Source organism: Poecilia reticulata, chromosome 2, assembly GCF_904066995.2.
Source record: "Poecilia reticulata chromosome 2, P_reticulata-male-v2, whole genome shotgun sequence".
Taxonomy (NCBI): Eukaryota; Metazoa; Chordata; class Actinopteri; order Cyprinodontiformes; family Poeciliidae; genus Poecilia; species Poecilia reticulata.
In genome coordinates this window covers 15,125,630-15,144,348 of record NC_088831.1, presented here as the reverse complement: position 1 = coordinate 15,144,348, position 18,719 = coordinate 15,125,630, and the positions used below count along the sequence as shown (strand labels likewise).

Genomic DNA, 18,719 nt, shown 5'->3' with positions numbered 1-18,719 from the left:
GGATGCTGAACCCTTCTGTAAGCTCCAGAAGGTTTTCTATTAACAATAATATAATTACACACTTTGCTTTCTCATAAATATTACAATGAGAGTTTTCTAACATACTTATCCAGGTTAATTTATACATTTCAGCAACTATTAAAAACTGCTTAACAGATTAAACTTGCAAAATAAAATGAAGACCGCATGAGTTCCTGAGTAAAACCATCCTCACATTTAATTTAATTAACTTTACCCAACATAAAAATAAACTTTGATTACCACGTATTAAATACTGAGATCACAAACAACAAAGTTCTGAGAAACAATTTGGGAAAACTTTATTACAGTTAATTAAACATTATTCAGATGTTGAAGCCATTTTTATTTCCTTAAAATAATTAACATGTTAAACATCTTTATATTTGCCTGAAAATGTTAATCAAACACTAGATATACCTTTTTACTCTGTCCTGCAGTTTTCCACTCAAACACTCTCTAAAGTCCTAACAAATATTATTTCCTTAAATGAAACATTTTAAGTTTCACATCAACGTTTCATCATTTCCAGGATGAAAATGATGTTTTCATCCTGGAAAACATAATTTTCATCAGGTTTCAGTTTTCTGAATTTTCAGGAGAAAAACGGCAGTAAGGAAGAGATCTGTGCAGGGGAGAGATCCGGTCCGGTCCGGTCTGGTTCGGTCCAATCAGGGGTGAGGGGTCCGGTCCAGTCTGGTTCAGTCCAATCAGGGGAGAGGGATCTGGTCCGGTCTAGTCCAGTCCGGCCTGGTCTGGTCAGGGGAGAGGGATCCAGTCCGGTCTGGTTTGGTCAGGGGAGAGGGATCCAGTCCGGTCTGGTTTGGTCAGGGGAGAGGGATCCGGTCCAGTCCAGTCAGGGAAGACGGATCCAGTCCGGCCTGGTCCGGTCCAATCAGGGGAGAGGGATCCGATTCGGTCTTGTCCAATCAGGGTAGAGGGATCTGGTCCAGTCAAATTCGGTCAGGGGAGAGGGATCCGAACCAGTCCAGTCCGGTTAAATTCAGAAAACGATCATACTGAACACTCTGTGGCCCTGCAGCCGCCAGGCTCTGCCCTCCAGCTCTACAAGTCAAACATGGCCTCAAACTCGTCGATCCTCTGCCGCGTGTTTCCTTTGCGGATCTTCTTGAAAGACACGGTTTTGTACTTGGACTGGCTGCTGTTTTTCTTCTCCTCCTCGTCCACGTCAGCCTCTTCCTTCATCTTTGGGGAGTTTGGACCTCCTTCACCTTTGCTTCCTTTGTCGTCTGTAACTTCCTGTTTCCTGTCCTCCGCAGGCGGCGGCGTGGCGGCGTCCATCAGCCTCTGATGCCTGCAGGAAGCAGGAATATTGTCACTTTCTGTCCATCTGTTGGTGGGTAAATCTGAAGTGAAGCCATGTGACCTGGTGTGTGAGGCTTGTATGGTTTGTGTCACCAGTGTGGAATTTTAATTAGATCTTAATGAATAAAGTCAGGCTTAAATATTCATTTGGCAGGTCTGTGCTCAGCCAGTCGGTAAATGTTATGTAACGCTGCAACAGAAACAAAAGGTGCCGCTTCAGGTTTTAACATTTCAAGTTTAAACATTTCAAGTTTAAACAAATTATTATTTGTTATTTGTTAAATTATTAGCCAGCGTTCTGGAGGAGATTATCTGACCATATGCGCCTTTATCATGCTGTCATGCATTTGCAGAACTTTAGAGCAAATCTAATCTATGTGAGGCCTGGCTCTATAGGGCGCCCCCTGGTGTATACCTCAATCTGATATTTCAATAAAAATTGTGGCTACTTTTTTCTTTTTTTAAATTATTTTGATTTAAACTTTCTTTAAATAAAAATCATCAACTGGACATGTGTGTAAATGAGTCTAAAATATTTTAATAACTAGCAGCATATGAGTGAAGTCTAATTTTTAGTGATATTGTTTTTGATAATGATTCCAGTCTGCAGTGAAATCAGGGTAAATGTTTCTAAGCTCATTTCAGCAGCAGTCTGCTATCAAAAGACATTTAAACTCCATAAATCTCTCTAGAAGCTGTTTTCTGGAGTTAAGTGACTGTGACGTCAGCTGTCCGTTTGACAAAGAATATAATTAACTTGTAATGACCTTCCGTGGCCACAGGCGTCGCCATTTCACACAGAACCGAAGCTTTACCGGGATTCAGAGCGAGAGATTTTAAGTTTTTACCTTCAGGTGAAACCAGTCCGCAGGTTCAGTCTGCTGCTGGGAAACCCGCTGCTGGATCTGGCATGAAGTCCCAGTGTTCCCAGTGTTCCCAGTACTCCCAGTCTTTGTTGCTGCTCGGTGGTGTGGGATAATGTGCCCACAGTGGAGGGTCTGGCTCTCTTTTCTGCTTTAGAGGTTCAGAATCAGATGGAGTGAAACTTTTAGAGCAATTCGTTTCCTTCGTTTCCAATATTTTCTGCATTTGTTCCTTTTCTTTATTTTTTTCTCTGCTTCATCTCCAGATTTGTGACGGTAATCCTCTCTGCCTAACCCTAACCCTGTCCTCTGCTTCCTGTTTTCTTTCTCCTTGATTATAATTTTCCTCCGCCTCAGAGCAGAATAAGGAGAATCGTTAACACACACGTTATTGTCCTGCTTCATGTTTTCATCCATGTGCATCATCTGTAAAACCTCCAGCTGGAAGTGAACCAGTTTGGATAAAAATACACTGATCTAATATTTCAAACTATTAATCCCTAAAAGATTAAGACTAGTTAAAAATAATCTCAAACTGTCACACATGATCAGTGTTTATAAAAAATTATTTCAGGTTTCAACAGCTCTCCAGCTCGGAAACTTCAGCACCGCCTCATACTGTCCACCAGATGGCAGTGTTACATGAGGAAGTCATGGCGTCATCACACTTGTTTCCTTCAGGTCAGATCAACAGAATATTCCTCTGATGAATTTCTGAATATTTCAACTGTTATGACTCATCTAGAGCTTCGTTCATCCAGTTTCTGCAGATATTGTTGTTATTATGAGCTGAAAACTTTACCAAACGTAACTCTTTAGTTTTTCACATCTGGACTTCCAGGTCTTCAGTCTCGCACAGAACAAACTTTATTGGATCTGTTGGAGTCAGTGGTCGATAAACCTGGTTCTGTTGTGTGTTAATGGATATTATTTGGTGTTTGTATTTTTAGGAGGTGACTGAAGTATTCAGCTTCTTTAACCCGGTCAGTACCAGTGCTCCACTGGTCCCAGCGTTACCAGTTCCATCTGATGCAGAATAAAGCAGCATGAGGCTCTGAGATGTGAGATAAAATGCAGCTTTGTGAGGTCAGGTTTTCCTCCTCCAGCTATAAATAGAGCAGAGATCTGGTCTGGGTGTGATCAGCGGCGAGGTGTTGATGGACTGGGAGAGTTTGGAGCCTGAAGCTCAGTCAGACGCTCAGCTGCAAAGCTGAAAGCCTGGAGGATTTTCATGCTCATGTAAATTTCATCAGGAGGCTGATTCTCCTGGATCTCTATCAAACTAACATTTTACTCACATCCACTGAACCGTTTCCTCCTTCTCAGGCAAATTTGAGGCGCTGCTCAAAAAAATGAAAAATGCAAGTGACTGTTTCTATGAATATTTATTAAAACAATGAAATTAAAGCAGGAAAATATATCCTTCTGTCAGTAGTTTCACCTCATCATAAGAATATATGCACTAAATGGGTTTTGATAATGGTTTTAAACTCCACACAGGTGCAAAAAAGAACTAAATATTTTAAATAATCTCACTGATAACATTGTGTGCAAATATTTCCTCCTAGTCTGAATATTTCAATCCTGAATATCACTGTTCAGAAAAAACAGCAGATTAAATGAATGCTGTAATACCTCTAGGTGGCCAGTAGGTGGTGACGGTTATTCAGAGCCGCAGAGGGAATTGGACGCAGAAAGCCAGTCCAAGTGACTCCAGTAGGTTTGTGTTTTCCAGCCTGGTTCCTGTCCGAAGGAAAAAACACCAAACTGTTTTTAGTAGGCAGAGCTGCGACCTCAAAGCTCTCATTCTTCACATCCGAAGACTTTTCTCCGGGCCTTGGCTTCCTGCTGCTCCCTCCAGGCACAGAGGACTTCGTCGTCCTCGGCCTCCGCAGCGGTCCGGGCCCGGATCCTCCGTCTGGTTTGAGCAATGAAAGCCTCGACGTCCTCATCTTCCTCCTCGTCGCTGGGGTCCCGCCTCCCTGCGGCTTCGCTGCCGTTGTACCGTGAGCGATGAGCGAATCTCGGGTGGGGTGAGACGCTGTCCGTCCCATCCTCGCTGGACCGACCCGGTCGCCTGTAGGACTGTGTGAACCCGTTGCAGGAGTATTCTGCGTCTACGCCTGACGGATCTTCACCGAACCTCGACCGATATCTGGAAGTCACGCCGAATGCTTCCTCATCGTCTTCTTCAGCAAACGAGTGTCTGTGATCAGAGAAGTCAAACTGGGAAGCGGAAGCATCCAGATCGTCGTAGGGATCCTGAGATGGATCAGCTTCTGCACCTGAGGACAGTTTGCCTGGAGGAGGTCTGACACTTCTCAACCAGTCGTCAATGCTGGTGTTCCGGTCTTTCTCTATCGCCGGGTTGAGATTCAGGCAGCCGGAAAGACCGTAGCTTCTTTTGGGTTTCTCCTTTTTCTTTGTTTCTTCGAGAAACTCTTCCTCTTTCCTCTTCTTGTCCTGCTCCTCATCCTCATCTTCCTTTGGTTTCTTCTTCTTGTACAGCGTGCTGCGTTTGTTGTCTTCCAGGATCTTTTTCTTCTCATAGGTTTCCCCTTTCTCCCTCATTTCAGATTTGATCTCCTTTTCTATGGCATTCAGTTTTCCCAGGTTGACCTGGTCTTGGAAGAGGCTGAACAGAGGAACGCTGGTCGTGGTGATCTTGGTTTTCTTGGAGCCCAGAGCGGACCCGATGTCCGACCCCAGAGTGGAGCGTCGCCCACTCAGACCAGACATGCTGCTGCCGCCGGAGAGGACAGATGTTGCTCTGGTGTGACCCTTTGATAGAGTGCTGGAGTAGGACGCCCCGCTGACCCAGGAGGCCCGGTCATCCTCTGCAACGCGGCCTGTTAGCATGCTAGGCGCCGCTCCAAAGCTGAGCTCAGATCCAGCACGCGATGGAGGAGGCAGGCTCAGTTCGCTCTGCTTCTGCTTGATTGTTTCAGTCACAACATTGGCAATCCAGTTCTGAATGCTGGCAAGGTTGACCATGGGTTCACCTCCAGGCCCTGGCACTGCTGGGACTGGGAGGACTGGGGGCAGGGCGTGGCTGGCAGACTGAGTGGATCTTGTACTTCGAGGCTGTGAAACAGAGGACATGGTGGACGACCTGCCACTCAGCATGGACATGTTGTCGTTGTTGGCAACGCTGGGCGGGCCAGTGACACCGGCTCCTGCACAGAAGGCGGACAGAGGGATTGTCCCGCCGCTGATGCAGCTTTCTGAATCCCACCCACACATGGACTGACTCTCCTCCAAGGTTTTCTTGGAGCGCTCCAGAATCTCTTCACGTCTCTGCCTCCGTTTGATGGTCGCCGAGTTGTCGCCGCGGCTGAGCTCCAGGATCTCCTCTGTGTTTTCCTCACCGAGGCGTTTCTGTTGCCGCAGCTTCCAGGCCTGGTACGCCGTCAGATTGACATCCTGGAAGGATGGAGTCTTACTCTCCTCCTCTCCATCAGCGGCTGAACTTTTCTCTTCGTCCTCTCTGTCTTTTTTGTTCCAACCGAACTGGATCCTCTTGACGCGCCAGCGCTCCAAAGGCGTCATCTTCTCCTTATTCTTCTGGCAAAAGTTGTACATGGAGCTGGTGTCAGAGAGGATGCTGTCAACCTCAGCATCAATCTTCTTGTTTCCGTTCTCCGTCGCTGTGCTCTCGCTACCTTCGTCATCCTCTGTCTTGCGGTAGCGCGCCGCGGCTTGTTCCTCAATCTCTTTGAGTCGCTGCTTCCACAAGTCAGAGTAACTGGTGCAGCTGGAGGTGGACATGGCGTCCGAAGAGGGCCTCTTGTTCCTGTGCGTTAGCCTCTCTTTGACAGCTCTGATGTCCTCGCTAGTGACGCTCTCCCCATCATCTTCCTGCCTTGCCGCCTTGGGACGGCCAGCGCTGAAGGAGTCCTCCTCGCCGTGGAGCTGGGCCTCCCACCATTCCTCGCTCTGGTACTTTTCATTTCTGCGCTGCCACTCGCGGATCATGCCGTCCAGGCCATCGTTGTCATCCTCAGCTCCGTCCTTTGTGCCCGTCTGACCCGGCAGGTTGATCTCCCGATGACCCACTTCCTGATCCCCGTTGTGGAGCGGCCCGTTTCGCAGCGCCACAGCCGCTGCAGAGGAAGCGATGCTGCTCATCACGCTCTCTTCGTCTTCCTCCTCCTCCATCATGATGGACTGTGCCTTCACCTTCACCATGCTCCGCTCTTCCTCCCCATCCGTCTCTTCATCAACATCACCCTTTTCCTCACCGAAGATGCATGCTCGGGCGCGAGCGTCAATCACGGAGCACTGGCTGAGCGTTTCGTCGTCGTCGTCGCGTTCCTCCATCAGCGTCTCATTGAACTCTCTCAGCTGCTTCAGGAAGCCTTCGTTGGGGTTGATGGCCCGTTTCTTCCTGATGGTGGTCAGCGCCTCCATGATCGTCATGTTCTGGAAGATCATCAGGTAGGACGCCACCAGAATGGCCGACCGGCTGACGCCCATCATGGACACAACCAGAACCTTTCCTGCAAAACAAACAGATTCTGAGTGAGTCTGGGCTTTTGAGGACAGAGAATCGTTTAGTTGCAGAAAAAGAAAAACAGCCTCTGAAATGTTACGGCCTGCGGAGAACTGGAGGCTGACTTTCCTGAGGGAAAACTCATGAATAACTACAGTGGACATTATCATCATTTTTCCAGGAACTATGATCTGCAGGCTCATAAAACATTCCCAGAAACCAAATTATAGACATTAAAAATATGCTATTCTGGATCTCTTAGTGCGTCAGTGATGTCTGCTGCTCAGGGACACACAGATAAAACTCTGCTTTCAGCTCAAAGGATGAAACAAGTGCTTTGTGTAAAAGGTTTCAGGGAGAAACAGGATGAATGAGGGAATAGAATTAATCAGTAAATGTCAAAACACCTCAGAAATCCAACAAACCAAACTTTAGAGGAGTTTGTTGAAGCACTTCATTCCAGAATGAGGGAAATTAAGAGAAGTGATGAATTTCAAGTCAAACGTCAAAGTCTCATTTCATACGGAGTCGAGTTCTGCAAGGAATAGGCGGAAGATGAGGCTTCAAACCGCAGGAGAAAGGAAGCAGGTGGTTACTGAGGTCAACCGCAGGACCTGATCCCATTGGCCGACAGACCAACCAATGAGGAACAAAGAGGCAGAGAGTCTGCAGGTTCAATGAAGAACGTCCAACAGATCCAACCTCTGACCTAACCGGACCAGGAGTCAGGTTCTAGTTCATGTTCTGGTCCTGGTTCATGTTCTGGTCCAGGTCCAGGCCCTGGACCTGGTCCTGGTTCATATTCTAGTTCTGGTTCTGGTTCATGTTCTGGTCCAGCTCCAGGTCCAGGTCCAGACTGACCTTTGTGTGTGAGCAGAGCCTCGTCCAGGAACTCTGCGGTGGGCCTGAAGTGCTCGGCGATGTCGGCGTCAGGAAAGTCGTCCAGCTCGATCCCTCGGTACTGGATGTTCATGTCGGCGTAGAAGTCCTGGCTGGTGTAGACGCCGGTACCGTGGGCCGTGTTCAGGATGTGTGTGATTCCCATTCTTTTCAGACGGGCCTTGTTCACCGCAACGGATCTGAAGCGGAAGCACAGTTCTTGGATATTGAAGTTCAAGCCACTGAAATGACCACACTCTGCACTCACTTCTCAGCGATGTGAATGTTGGGCCAGACTTCGTCCACAGTGTTGGTGGGCGCCTCCAGGCGGTCCTGGACCATGGCCCTCTGGATGTCCAGCACGCAGGGCGTGTTGTAGGGGCTGTGGTCGTCCAGCATGTCCCGGACCCGGTTGTACAGATCCTCCACCATCAGCTGCTCCGCAGACTCCAGCATGGACTCTGGAACGGACTCAGGGCGGGCGGCGCGTGGCGGCAACTCTGTGGAGGAACGGCCAGTTACCATAAGACAACCGAGGAAAGATGACCTTCAGTTTTTACTTTACATTGTAGAAAACTCCAAAAGCCATTCAGTTTTTAGCTGGAAATGCTGAGACCTGGAGTGAAAAATGAGTCACTCCAGTCAGTGACTCCGAACACGACAAGAAGCCCCACAGGAAATGACATAGCAGGTCAGCCGAGCCGGTCGGTGGCGCTGTAACGCTGCCAGAGAAGGGCAGCGTTGCCTGATTGGCCCGTGGTTAAAATTTACGTTTGTTTTCCCAACATTTGATGGGTTTTCAGTGATCCGAGGAACAACGTTGGCACATTTTAATAAAATACTGAATTCAGTTTAGACTTTTATTCTGAAATGTCTACAATCTGTTGATGGTGACATCATCAATGTTTAATCACTGGTAACCAGGAGGAACTACAGAAATCCCAGAACTAATTTAAAATGACCAAAAACAAACACAGCAAAGCACTATGTCCATACTTTGACTAGGCCGTTGTTGTTTTGTCCTGCTGATGACCCAATTTGGACTAAACCTCAGAGGAAGGTCGACTGAGTCTGCCATGTTCCCCATGCTGCCACCACCAACATGGCAGCTGGCCTTCGACCCGCATGGAGCTGCAGGCTCAGAATCAGGTTCGGGTTCTGTTCTGATCCGGGTTCTGGATCAGCTTCTGGTTTTGATCTGGGTTCTGGATCAGGTTCTGGTTCTGATCTGGGTTCTGGATCAGGTTCTGGTTTGGGTTCTGGTTCTCAATCAGGTTCTGGTTTTGGCTTTTTTTTTGATAAAAAGTTTTGCGTTAGGATGTGATAGATTTTTTTTTTTAGTTTATTTTGCTAAACTGATCACATGACCAGGATGTCGCTGCTGGCGGAGAAGACAAAGACAGGAAGTGGCAGGAGGAAATGCTGCCATGTTTGTTACTGACTAATCATGTGAACAAACGTATTCACATTAATTAAAGTTCAGCAGTGATAATAAACGACATGAATTTGTTGCTTGGTTTTGTCATAAATGGATCTGAACTCTGGATGTTCATCTGTTGAATCTGTTGGTCTGCGTGGTTAGCATGTTAGCGTTAGCCATGCGGCCCAGAGGGAGGGAAAGCTCTCCGGCTGTCATCCTGTTTCTGCAGATGGAACAAGAATCATCCATTAAGCTGCCACTGGGCCAACGGAGCCCATCTGAGAGACCAGCCATTACTGTCACTCTGTTGCTGTGCTAACCGCAACCGTCTGCATGACGATGAGCAGAACCGTGTGCCCTCGTCTGACCCTGCAGCTTCACAGCTTTATCACACTTCAGAATTGCCATAGAAACGCTTCAGAATCGCCATAGAAACACTTCAGAAACATTTTAAAGTGTTTTAAAAACCTTCAGCAGTCGCGTCAGAAGTAGTAAAAGCAAGGGAGCAGGGCCAGGAGCTGGACCAGCTGCTGCTGTCCAACCTGGCCTCTGCTGGACCAGCAGCTCAGGACTTGGAGACAGGAACATGGTGGTGGCAGCATCATGCTGAGGGGATGGTGCTAAATATATGAGAGAAGCTGAGAAGGTCAGGCCCAGCCAGCATACCTAGGTGGGCCCCATATGGGAAAAAGAGGGCAGACAATATGGGTCCCAAAAGGGTTTGTCTGCATTTTCCATGGTGGCCCTACATGGGCAAACATGTAGGTGGCCCTACTGACCCATATTGTCTGCCCTCTTTTTTACCATATGGGGCCCACCTAGGTATGTTGGCTGGGGGGATGGAGGAACAAAACATCTAGCCTACCCTACGGTCTAGTCAAAGTCCAAACCAACATGTGGACTCTGACTAGGTCGCGTCAGTTCCCTCTCACCTTCGCTGATGATCTTCTTGGCGGCGACGGCAGACGACAGATGGATGGGCTCCATGACGATGGAGGAGGCGTCAGAGAACCTGGAGGTCAGGGAGGTCATGGAGAAGCTGGGAGACGAAGAGGAGGAGGAGAAAAAGGAAGTCAGTCTGGGAAAAAAAATCTGGTCCTGAGAGAATCAGGGGTTGAATTCATGATATTCATGAAGTTCAGGGAGAAAAAGATTCAATTTGTCCAGAAAAACTTCAGATTTCTGCAGATGTATTGTTGTTATTATTAATATTATTATTAGTAGTAGTAATAATAATTAGTACTTCTACTAATAATAAGTATTACTGTAATATTGTACAATATAATAATAATGATATAAAAATGATTATTCTTATTACTAGTACTCATGCAAATTATTATTATTATTATTATTATTATTATTATTATTTATCAATACCCTCATCAACACCTGGGCTTCCTGCCGTTACCTAGGAGACGGGCAGCGCAGGTAACGAGCCTGAACTCCCCGCACCTCCTCTTCATCAGGGACCGCCTGGTCGCTGGACTCCTCGCTTTCATTGGCTGTCTCCATGGCAACCAGGATCCCGCCCTATCAAAACTGAGAGAAATTATTTGAGGATGTAGATGACATCATCAGCTCATTTTCAAATTTAATTTCTTAAAATCACTAAATTATTATTTAATCCGGCAAACTATCAATAAATTAAATGTCATTTAATTTATTTATATTTGTTATTAACACAGAAAAACAAGATAAATACAGAAATATATAAAGCAACAACATTAAAAATGAGGATTATTTATTATTGCTTTAATATTTTTATATAGACAAGAAAATGGAATAAAGTATTTATAAACAGAATAAATTAAACAAGTTGCAAACTACAACTGAAAACTTAATTTAAAAATACAAAAATTAAATTACAAATAAATATTAAATATTGTAAAGACATGAAAACAAATAAGAATATGAGAAACCCGGTTCATCCGAACCTCTGGTTCCGATTGGACCGCTGATGGTTCTGTCCCGATTCAGACTGACCAGAACCAAAACCAGAACCGGTCCGACTGTTAAATCAGAAACAGAAACAGAACCGGTCTCCCTGTTTAATAAAGAGCTTTTAGGACCAGAACGAGGACCGTGTTCGGTCCGGGCGGATCCGCTGTTTGTCCTGCCAGAGTTATTTTAAGCTGCTGACAGCTGCAGGCCCGACAGCAGCAGAACCGGGCCTGGAACCAGCAGCTGACCTCAGAACCAGGACCAGAACCAGAGGAACAACAGGTGACGCTTCACCTGGCTACCTGAGTGTGTGTGTGTGTGTGTGTGTATGTGTTTCTCTGTGTGTGTGTGTGTGTTTGTGTGTGTTTCTCACCTGCGGCGGACCGGAGCTGCTCCTCAGGCCGAACCGACCCCCCTCTGACTCTGCGGCCCAAATTAGCCGCGCTGGTCTTCCTCCTCCTCCTCTTCCTCAGAAACCCGACACCAGCAGCTGTGTGCCGTCACTTCCTGGTTCCTGGCGCTGATTTCAGGGTTCCTTCCTCCCGGAACTTTTCCTCCTGAGGCCTGAAGTCTTTTCTATGCTACAGAGGAAGCCTTCAACTAATCCAGATTACAGTCCAGATTAGAGTTCAGATTAAAATCACAAACTGGATGTAGAGTTTCTGCTTTAGTTTGGCTTCATGAAAGCAGCTGTAAGAACATAATTATAATAAATTAGTTTTATTAGTTTTAATGGTAATTTTCATAACTGTTGGTGTCTTCCTGTCTCATGGTTTCCAAGACAACCAGATTATTAATCTGTTCATAAATTTCCTTTCAGGTCAGATTATCTCTTTATTAAGAACAGATTAAATTTTCAGCAGTTATCGTCATAAGAAATAATCACCAAGATAGAAAAGTATTTTATTGCCATTAATTTTGGTTTTGTTGATATAAATTTAAGAGCATCTGATGAGATTTTTTAAATGTTCATATCTCTTTAGTGATGCATTTAATGCACATAATTTCACCCATTGAAAGTTTAAGTTCCAGTTTTCATCTTCAAAGCAACGCTGATTAATAATCAATAACAGATTTTGCTTCTGTGCCATAAAAACATTGATGCTGAGTAAAAATATGGGTTAGGGATTGACTATCGGATTAATAATCTGAAACCTGGAAACAAAACAGTTTGGATGGAGTTTACACTAAAAAGGCATTTTGATAACTTTTTATAGAATCATTATTTCTATTGATGATGATGTCACTCACAAGATTCTGTAAAAACTTCCCTGCTTTAATAAATGCCTTCAAACTGCAGCTGCTGCAGCTAAGACGCATTAGCCACAGCTAAAGAGGCGTTAGCTGTAGCTTAAGCCGTGTTAGCCACAGATAAAAACACATTAGCTGCAGCTGAAGATGCATTAGCCGCAGCTAAAGAGGCATTAAGCGCAGCTAAAGAGGCGTTAAGTGGAGCTAAAGAGGCATTAGTTGTAGCTAAACACAAGTTAGCCGCAGATAAAGGTGCGTTAGCCGTAGCTAAAGATGCGTAGCTGCAGATAAAGATGCATTAGCCACAGCTAAAGAGGCGTTAGCTGTAGCTTAAGCCGTGTTAGCCACAGATAAAGACACATTAGCTGCAGCTGAACACGCATTAGCCGCAGCTAAAGAGGCACTAAGCGCAGCTAGAGGCGTTAAGTGGAGCTAAAGAGGAGTTAGCCGTAGCTAAAGACAAGTTAGCCGCAGATAAAGGTGCGTTAGCAGTAGCTAAAGATGCGTAGCTGCAGATAAAGACGCATTAGCCACAGCTAAAGAGGCGTTAGCCCTAGCTAAAGAAGCATTACACGCAGATAGTCGTTTAGCGCAGCTAAAGAGACGTTAGCCGTAGCTAAAGATGCGTTAACCGCAGATAAATGTGCGTTAGCCGTAGCTAAAGATGTGTAGCTGCAGAGACGCATTAGCCACAACTAAAGAGGCGTTAGCCCTAGCTAAAGACGCATTACCCGCAGAAAGTCGTTTAGCGGAGCTAAAGAGACGTTAGCCATAGCTAAAGACGCGTTAGCCGCAGCTAAAGGCGCGTTAGCCACATCACAAGGCTGCACTGGGTTCACCAGCAGTCGATCAGCATTTTCTACGTGAGGAATCGTTCTCATGCAGTGACTGTTTAAGGATTACATTCTCCACAAAGAGTCGCCATGGCAACGGACAGAAATCTCAGATATTATTCTACTAAAAATAAGTTGCTGCAACTAACCTGAGAGACGTAGTTGTTGAAAGTGAGAGGCAAACAGAGGCATGGAGGTGAGAATGAGCAGACTTTATTTACTCTGATGGAAAAGCACTTTGAGCCGATGACAAATCTGTAACAACACCGTTCTACAGAGGTGAAAGGTCAACAGAAACCCTGAAAACAGACAAAAAAACGATTCCAGGTCCACAAATCAACGTTACGTCATTATCACAAGAAATAAAAGTCCTTTTCTCCAGGATCAGACTCAGGTACAGTTCATTTAGACTTTAGGATACTTTCAGTTCATTTGATCCAGGTCAAGACGATTGTCTGAACATTTTTACTTATTGATCACTACTATTGCATTGGCACCGAAAGTCACCATTCAACTTACAATCAATACACTTCAACAATTCAATAAAATCAAAAACAAATCCAAGAGTTTTTATTGCCTCAAACTGAAGGATGTTTCAGTCACAAACTATGAGACATTTACCCCGCCACGAAGCGACACACTTCCTGTAACGACCAGCTTCCTTTGACGACCAGCTTCCTGTTACGACCAGCTTCCTATAACGACCAGCTTCCTGAATCGACTAGCTTCCTGTAACGACCAGCTTCCTGTAACTACCAGCTTCCCTTGACGACCAGCTTCCTGTTACGACCAGCTTCCTGTTACGACCAGCTTCCTGTTACGACCAGCTTCCTGTAACGACCAGCTTCCTGTAACGACCAGCTTCCTGTAACGACCAGCTTCCTGTAACGACCAGCTTTCTGTTACGACCAGCTTCCCGTGACAACCTGCAGGCGTTCGCCCATCAGATTCTAACAGAGGAGACAAAGTGGTATGAAACACCACTGAGAGACAAAAGGCACAACGAGAGACAAGGACGACCACAGAGAGACAAAACACGGAGACAGCACGACAGAGTCTCATGGTCAGACTCCCCTGGTCATTTACTGGCCTCACATCAAACACCAAATGGTCCCGGGGTCATCTACGAGGTTGTGCTTACAGTTTTAACCAACTGGAGGAATGTTAGTGGCTTTGATTTTGTGCATGAAGGAACATTTGGCACAATTTTTTTAAATAGTGGGAGCAATTGCTAAAAATACTGCAGCTCTGAACTGAGAAACAGAAAAGACGTCAACCAGCTGCGGTTTGACGGTTCTGGTGGAAATGGTCCGGACTGCAACACATTGACCGGACCAACAGGTCTGCAGTGGGGGGAGCTTACATGAACAGCCGAGGAGGCAAGCTAACAGCCTTTCTGGAGGTTTATGTCTCTGTTAAAATATTAAAGTTCAACATGAATTATGGCTTCCTTCTGTTGTGATTTATCAGGAAGGACAACAAAAAACAAAGAAAATACGGAAGGACATTAGGGACAAAAGGGAAAGATTAGCAAATTAATACTGAAAATGGAAACATTTTCCATAATTATCCTTTCTTTACCCAAACAAATCCAGACCTGGAAACACTAAAATCCAGTTCCAGACTTTCCAGACTGCAGGAACCTGGCAGCAGAGCGAACCAGGAAGTAAAACAGATGAAGCCCCGCCCCCATGTTCCTCCTATTTCCTGCCAGACCTTGTTTCTGTCTCTCTTCACGCCATCTGAGGGTGAATGGAATCTACCTGAGATCAGTCATGGAGCGCTAAACATGCTATGCTAACAGAGTCACACAGACCTGCAGTGGTTTCTTAGAAAAATAGACGTGTGCTGTGTTTAAAGAGGCAGCTAGCTTTACACTGCATTGGAACAAAGACACACAGGTTTCACTACAACTACTAATAATTCAGTTCAATCATTCTGGGAAAACTGGGCATCATGTGCTGATTTTTAGCGGTTTTATGGAATCTGCCGGTATTAAAAATGATAATGACACAAATGGACCTTATAGGCCCACTTAGATTCCTCTCATGTTCTGGGTAATCACAAATTTATATCCCTGCACATGGATAATTAAGGAGTGAGTGCTTCTGAAGAGTGAAGTGGGAAAAAAATGAGGTGTGAGTGAAACAACGGAAAATAAACCCAGGAGGTTTTGGACGTAGAGAACTAGAATCCTCTCCGACCAGCCGTCACCACTTCCTGTTTCCTGAGAAAGACGAAGCTTGAAATCCTGAAGTATCCTGGCCCATTTCAAATGGACTACAGTACCCAGAGTTCATGGCGATGTAGTCCACACTCCTGACCAGTAGGTGGCGTTAATACTTCCTATAGTTAAAGCCAACTGCCACTAAAACAAAGAAGAAGAGTTCAGGAAGTCCAGCTCCTCCTGGGTGGAGTGATCAGAACCAGAACCAGTTCAATGACTTGTTATAAACTTCTAGTTGGATTAAACATGAATGCATCAATAATTGTGTTTATCACACCAACAGTAAACATGAATGCCAACAGTTTCCAACCCAGTCGGAGCTTTCGCTAACAGCGTTAGCAAAAACAGAGTGGAGCAGAACGTCGGATCCGAACCGGTCTCCGGTCCTCTAGCTGGTGTCTTCTGGGCTGACGGGCAGCAGCGGGTCGGCGGCATCGCTCCTGTCGTCGCCGTCGTCCTCCGTCGCGCTCTTCCGGGCCTGGTACTCGGCCAGCCTCTTGCTTTTCTCCTCCTCCTCTCGCTTGGCGGCATCTGGACCCGGCGGCAGCAGGAAGTCCTGGCAGTACGGCGCCGGCAGACACGGCACCAAGTGGACCTCGCCGCTGTCCCTCATCAGCTGGACGCAGGTGTAGAAGTCCTGGACCGGAGCGCAGGCCGGATCTGGAGCGGAGACGGAGGCGTCAGGAACGCCGAGGCGCTCCATCGTGCTGAAGTGTGACCCGGGAACGAACACCGTCTCGGGCTGTTGCCACGGAGACGGCGCGTTCTGCAGCGCAGCGAAGGCCTCGGGCGGCACGGCACAGTACGGCGGAGCGCTGCGGATGAACGGCGACGGGTTCTGGATGGGAAACAAGTTCTGGATGGCGACCGGTGTTCCTCTGTCTCTGTCCAAGACACTGGGTGGGATGCTGCCGTCCCGCGGCGCGCTCAGGTAGATCCCGTCAGCGCTCACTTGGTCCCACACCTCCACCGAGTAACTGGGAGGCCGGTAGCCATGGAAGTTACCGAAGTGACGGTTGATTTCATCAAAGTTCCCCTTCTGGGGAAAGACAAAACAAGGAAGGGACAGGGTCAAATCTAGCAGACAAAGCAGAATAACTACATTTCCCAGCATGCATCACCTTCAGAAGCAGAGGGTCAATGCCGATGATTCGTGGCTTGGGAATGGGTGGCAGGAAGTAGTCTTTTATTCTGGAGGGACAAAGCAGAATATGGAGTCGCAGGGTGGGAACAGGAAGGTGGCGCCCTCTCTGGCAGCACCTTGGCATTACAGCTAACAGTTTCCTCACCTCCTGCTCTGAGGAATCACCCCGAAGGCAATGACCAGCAGAGCCACGGCTCCGACTCCCACCACCAGAACCAGAACCAGGACTTTACCTGCACAGGAGAACATTAACTCACTTCAGATTTAGAAACGGCTTCATCAGACTCAGGCTGTCGCCATGGAAACCCCGAGTCATACCTGCAGCCAGCCTGTTGGGGACGCTCACGAGCAACACGGCACTCCATTTGCTCCACAGCCGGGAGTTGTGGGAGCGGCAGCGGACCCGAACCACGTAGTCGTCGGGTCGCAGGCCGAGCAGCTCCACATGCGGCTCCCGCAGAGGATGCTTCACCTGTGGACAGAAACACCGCCGGTCAGCCGTTTCACCGGAACCACCAGCCTTCAGGACTTTCACTGTAAACATGGATCCTAAACCCAAGTTATCACCCAGTCACTCCATCATCACCAGTCAGCTCAGTAAACCCAGAGTAACTCAAACTGATCATCCTCTTCAGAAGCACCATGAAGCGGACCCAACCGTCCAGAGTTGGTTTCTACAGGGTACTGTTGGGTTTAAAGAGGAACGGAGACCTGCAGACTCGGCTGCGTACCTTCCACTTGTCAGCCTCTCCGATGCGTCGGTACTGCAGCTCGTACAGCAGAGTGATCCAGCCATAGCGCAGGTCCTCAGGAGCCGGGTACGTCCAGGACAGCAGCGCGCTGTGGCCCGCCTCGTCGCCGCCGGCGTCCCTCAGGGAGAAACTCAGGTTGACCGGAGCCTCCGGCTCCACTGGAGGACAGAGGAGAGGACAGAGGAGAGGACTGAGGAGAGGCCTGGAGGACCAAAACACCTGGTGTCAGGTAGACCATGAGCCAACGGAATCAAGGGAACCAAGAGAACCAACTGAGCCAACGAAACCAAGAGAACCAACTGAGCCAACGAAACCAAGAGAACCAACTGAGCCAACGCAACCAAGGGAACCAACGGAACCAAGAGGACCAAGGGAACCAACTGAGCCAATGGAACCAAGGGAACCAACACAGCGTTGTTATCTACCTGTGGCAGGTAACACGGCTCTGCCTCCATCAGAAGCATAACATCAGATTCAGGTTGGTGATTGGTCTCAGACACAGGAACCGGCCCGATACTCGTTAGACCAGGTTTACTGGATTAACCTGTTCTAGTTCCCCTGGTTTTCCTCCTGCCTGGATTTTCTCTCCCTGCATCTTTTGACTCCAAGCATCAAGTTTTGGCTTATTTTGTGAAATTGCCATTGACCTTCAGCACAACTGAAGTTGTCTATTTATCCTGCAGCTTGTTTGGCATCGCATGCTGACTCTTCATCTGCTCCATCTAACCAACAACTAAACCGTTGCTGCCTGTTCTCCCTGTTCTAGTTATTAAATGATCAATTATTCTGTGATGATCTGTTTTAATGCTCCATCTGAGTCCAGACGTAAACTCAGAGGTCAGGCTGATGGTGGGAGGCGCCACATTTACTGGACGAGCTCCAACATGAGGAGACGTGACCTTTCTGGGGCCGCCTGATAAGAAACGTCTGAGACAAGCTCAGAGATCACCATGGCAACCGCATGGCAGCCACACGGCAGCGCTGATAAACCTCACAGATGACCTGTCGCTGGTCCAGAAAGTAGACCGATCCCAACGACAGCAGGCTGTTGGTTCCTGATAGAGAGATGACAATGATGATGATGATGATGAAGAATTTAACAGAACCGAACAAGAAAAGTTCAGGACAAAACCAGAAGATTTAAAACTGATTTCTCCCACATCCAGTGACAATAATAATAATAATAATAATCACTATTATTATTGATAACACATCCAACATGTTTCTGCTGCAGTAATAACTTTGTTTGTTTTTAAACTGTAAGAGTTTTAATTTTATTTTATTTTTTTAATGTTGTGTTTTAATGTACAACACTTTGTATCAGCTATGGTTGTTTTAAAGGGCTTTATAAATAAAGTTGGTATGGTATAACTTTCTGCTTCAGGTCAAAGCTGATTGGCAGAACATAAAGGGTCAAAGGTCATCCAAGGAGCTGATCGGGTCTGGTAGCTGCTGGATTAGCATGGATTAGATCTGCAGATTAAAACTGTTTCACATAAACATCAGGCTGAAGTTTGGCTGTAAAACGATGGATTATAATCTGGAAATATAATCCTGGATTAAAATAAACAGC

The 18,719-nt window shown here is 46.7% G+C and overlaps 2 protein-coding genes and 1 long non-coding RNA gene across 6 annotated transcripts in view; all 3 read right to left on the bottom strand.

The window, feature by feature from the left end:
• Positions 1 to 294: 294 nt before the first annotated feature.
• Positions 295 to 2,597, bottom strand: LOC145547981 (uncharacterized). Its single transcript, XR_014084249.1, has 2 exons — positions 2,193 to 2,597; positions 295 to 1,333 (listed from the first exon to the last, which is right to left on the bottom strand). It is a non-coding gene; the product is annotated as an uncharacterized LOC145547981 (long non-coding RNA).
• A 976-nt stretch (positions 2,598 to 3,573) lies between these two features.
• Positions 3,574 to 11,439, bottom strand: styxl2 (serine/threonine/tyrosine interacting like 2). Of its 2 annotated transcripts, none has more exons than XM_008396330.3 (6): positions 11,313 to 11,439; positions 10,407 to 10,537; positions 9,931 to 10,037; positions 7,847 to 8,078; positions 7,561 to 7,778; positions 3,574 to 6,706 (listed from the first exon to the last, which is right to left on the bottom strand). In XM_008396330.3, the coding sequence occupies exons 2-6, from the start codon at positions 10,508 to 10,510 to the stop codon at positions 4,011 to 4,013; spliced, it is 3,357 nt and encodes a 1,118-aa protein (XP_008394552.1). In that variant the 5' UTR covers positions 10,511 to 10,537; positions 11,313 to 11,439; the 3' UTR covers positions 3,574 to 4,010. The 2 variants fall into 2 exon arrangements, with proteins under 2 accessions (XP_008394552.1, XP_008394560.1); XM_008396338.3 differs by having other exon boundaries at positions 10,407 to 10,528; positions 11,313 to 11,389.
• Positions 11,440 to 13,220: 1,781 nt separating this feature from the next.
• crfa4 (cytokine receptor family, class I receptor 4) overlaps positions 13,221 to 18,719 on the bottom strand; it is a 29,309-nt gene continuing 23,810 nt past the window's right edge. For all 3 annotated transcript variants that reach the window (XM_081598204.1, XM_081598210.1, XM_081598213.1), the window contains 5 exons: positions 17,126 to 17,304; positions 16,713 to 16,866; positions 16,540 to 16,627; positions 16,372 to 16,441; positions 13,221 to 16,289 (listed from right to left, as the gene is read on the bottom strand). In XM_081598204.1, the coding sequence (XP_081454330.1) occupies positions 15,639 to 16,289; positions 16,372 to 16,441; positions 16,540 to 16,627; positions 16,713 to 16,866; positions 17,126 to 17,304 (1,142 nt within the window). In that variant the 3' untranslated portion in view covers positions 13,221 to 15,638. The remainder of the gene's footprint in view (positions 16,290 to 16,371; positions 16,442 to 16,539; positions 16,628 to 16,712; positions 16,867 to 17,125; positions 17,305 to 18,719) is intronic.

Bases quoted from the DNA above. Each gene is read 5' to 3' on its own strand.
- styxl2 (XM_008396330.3), bottom strand. From the start codon at position 10,510: ATGGAGACAGCCAATGAAAGCGAGGAGTCCAGCGACCAGGCGGTCCCT. The intron at 8,079-9,930 runs GTGAGAGGGAAC...GTTCCTCCACAG, and splicing joins CAAGAAGATCATCAGCGAAG to AGTTGCCGCCACGCGCCGCC. The intron at 7,779-7,846 runs GTGAGTGCAGAG...CTTCCGCTTCAG, and splicing joins AACATTCACATCGCTGAGAA to ATCCGTTGCGGTGAACAAGG.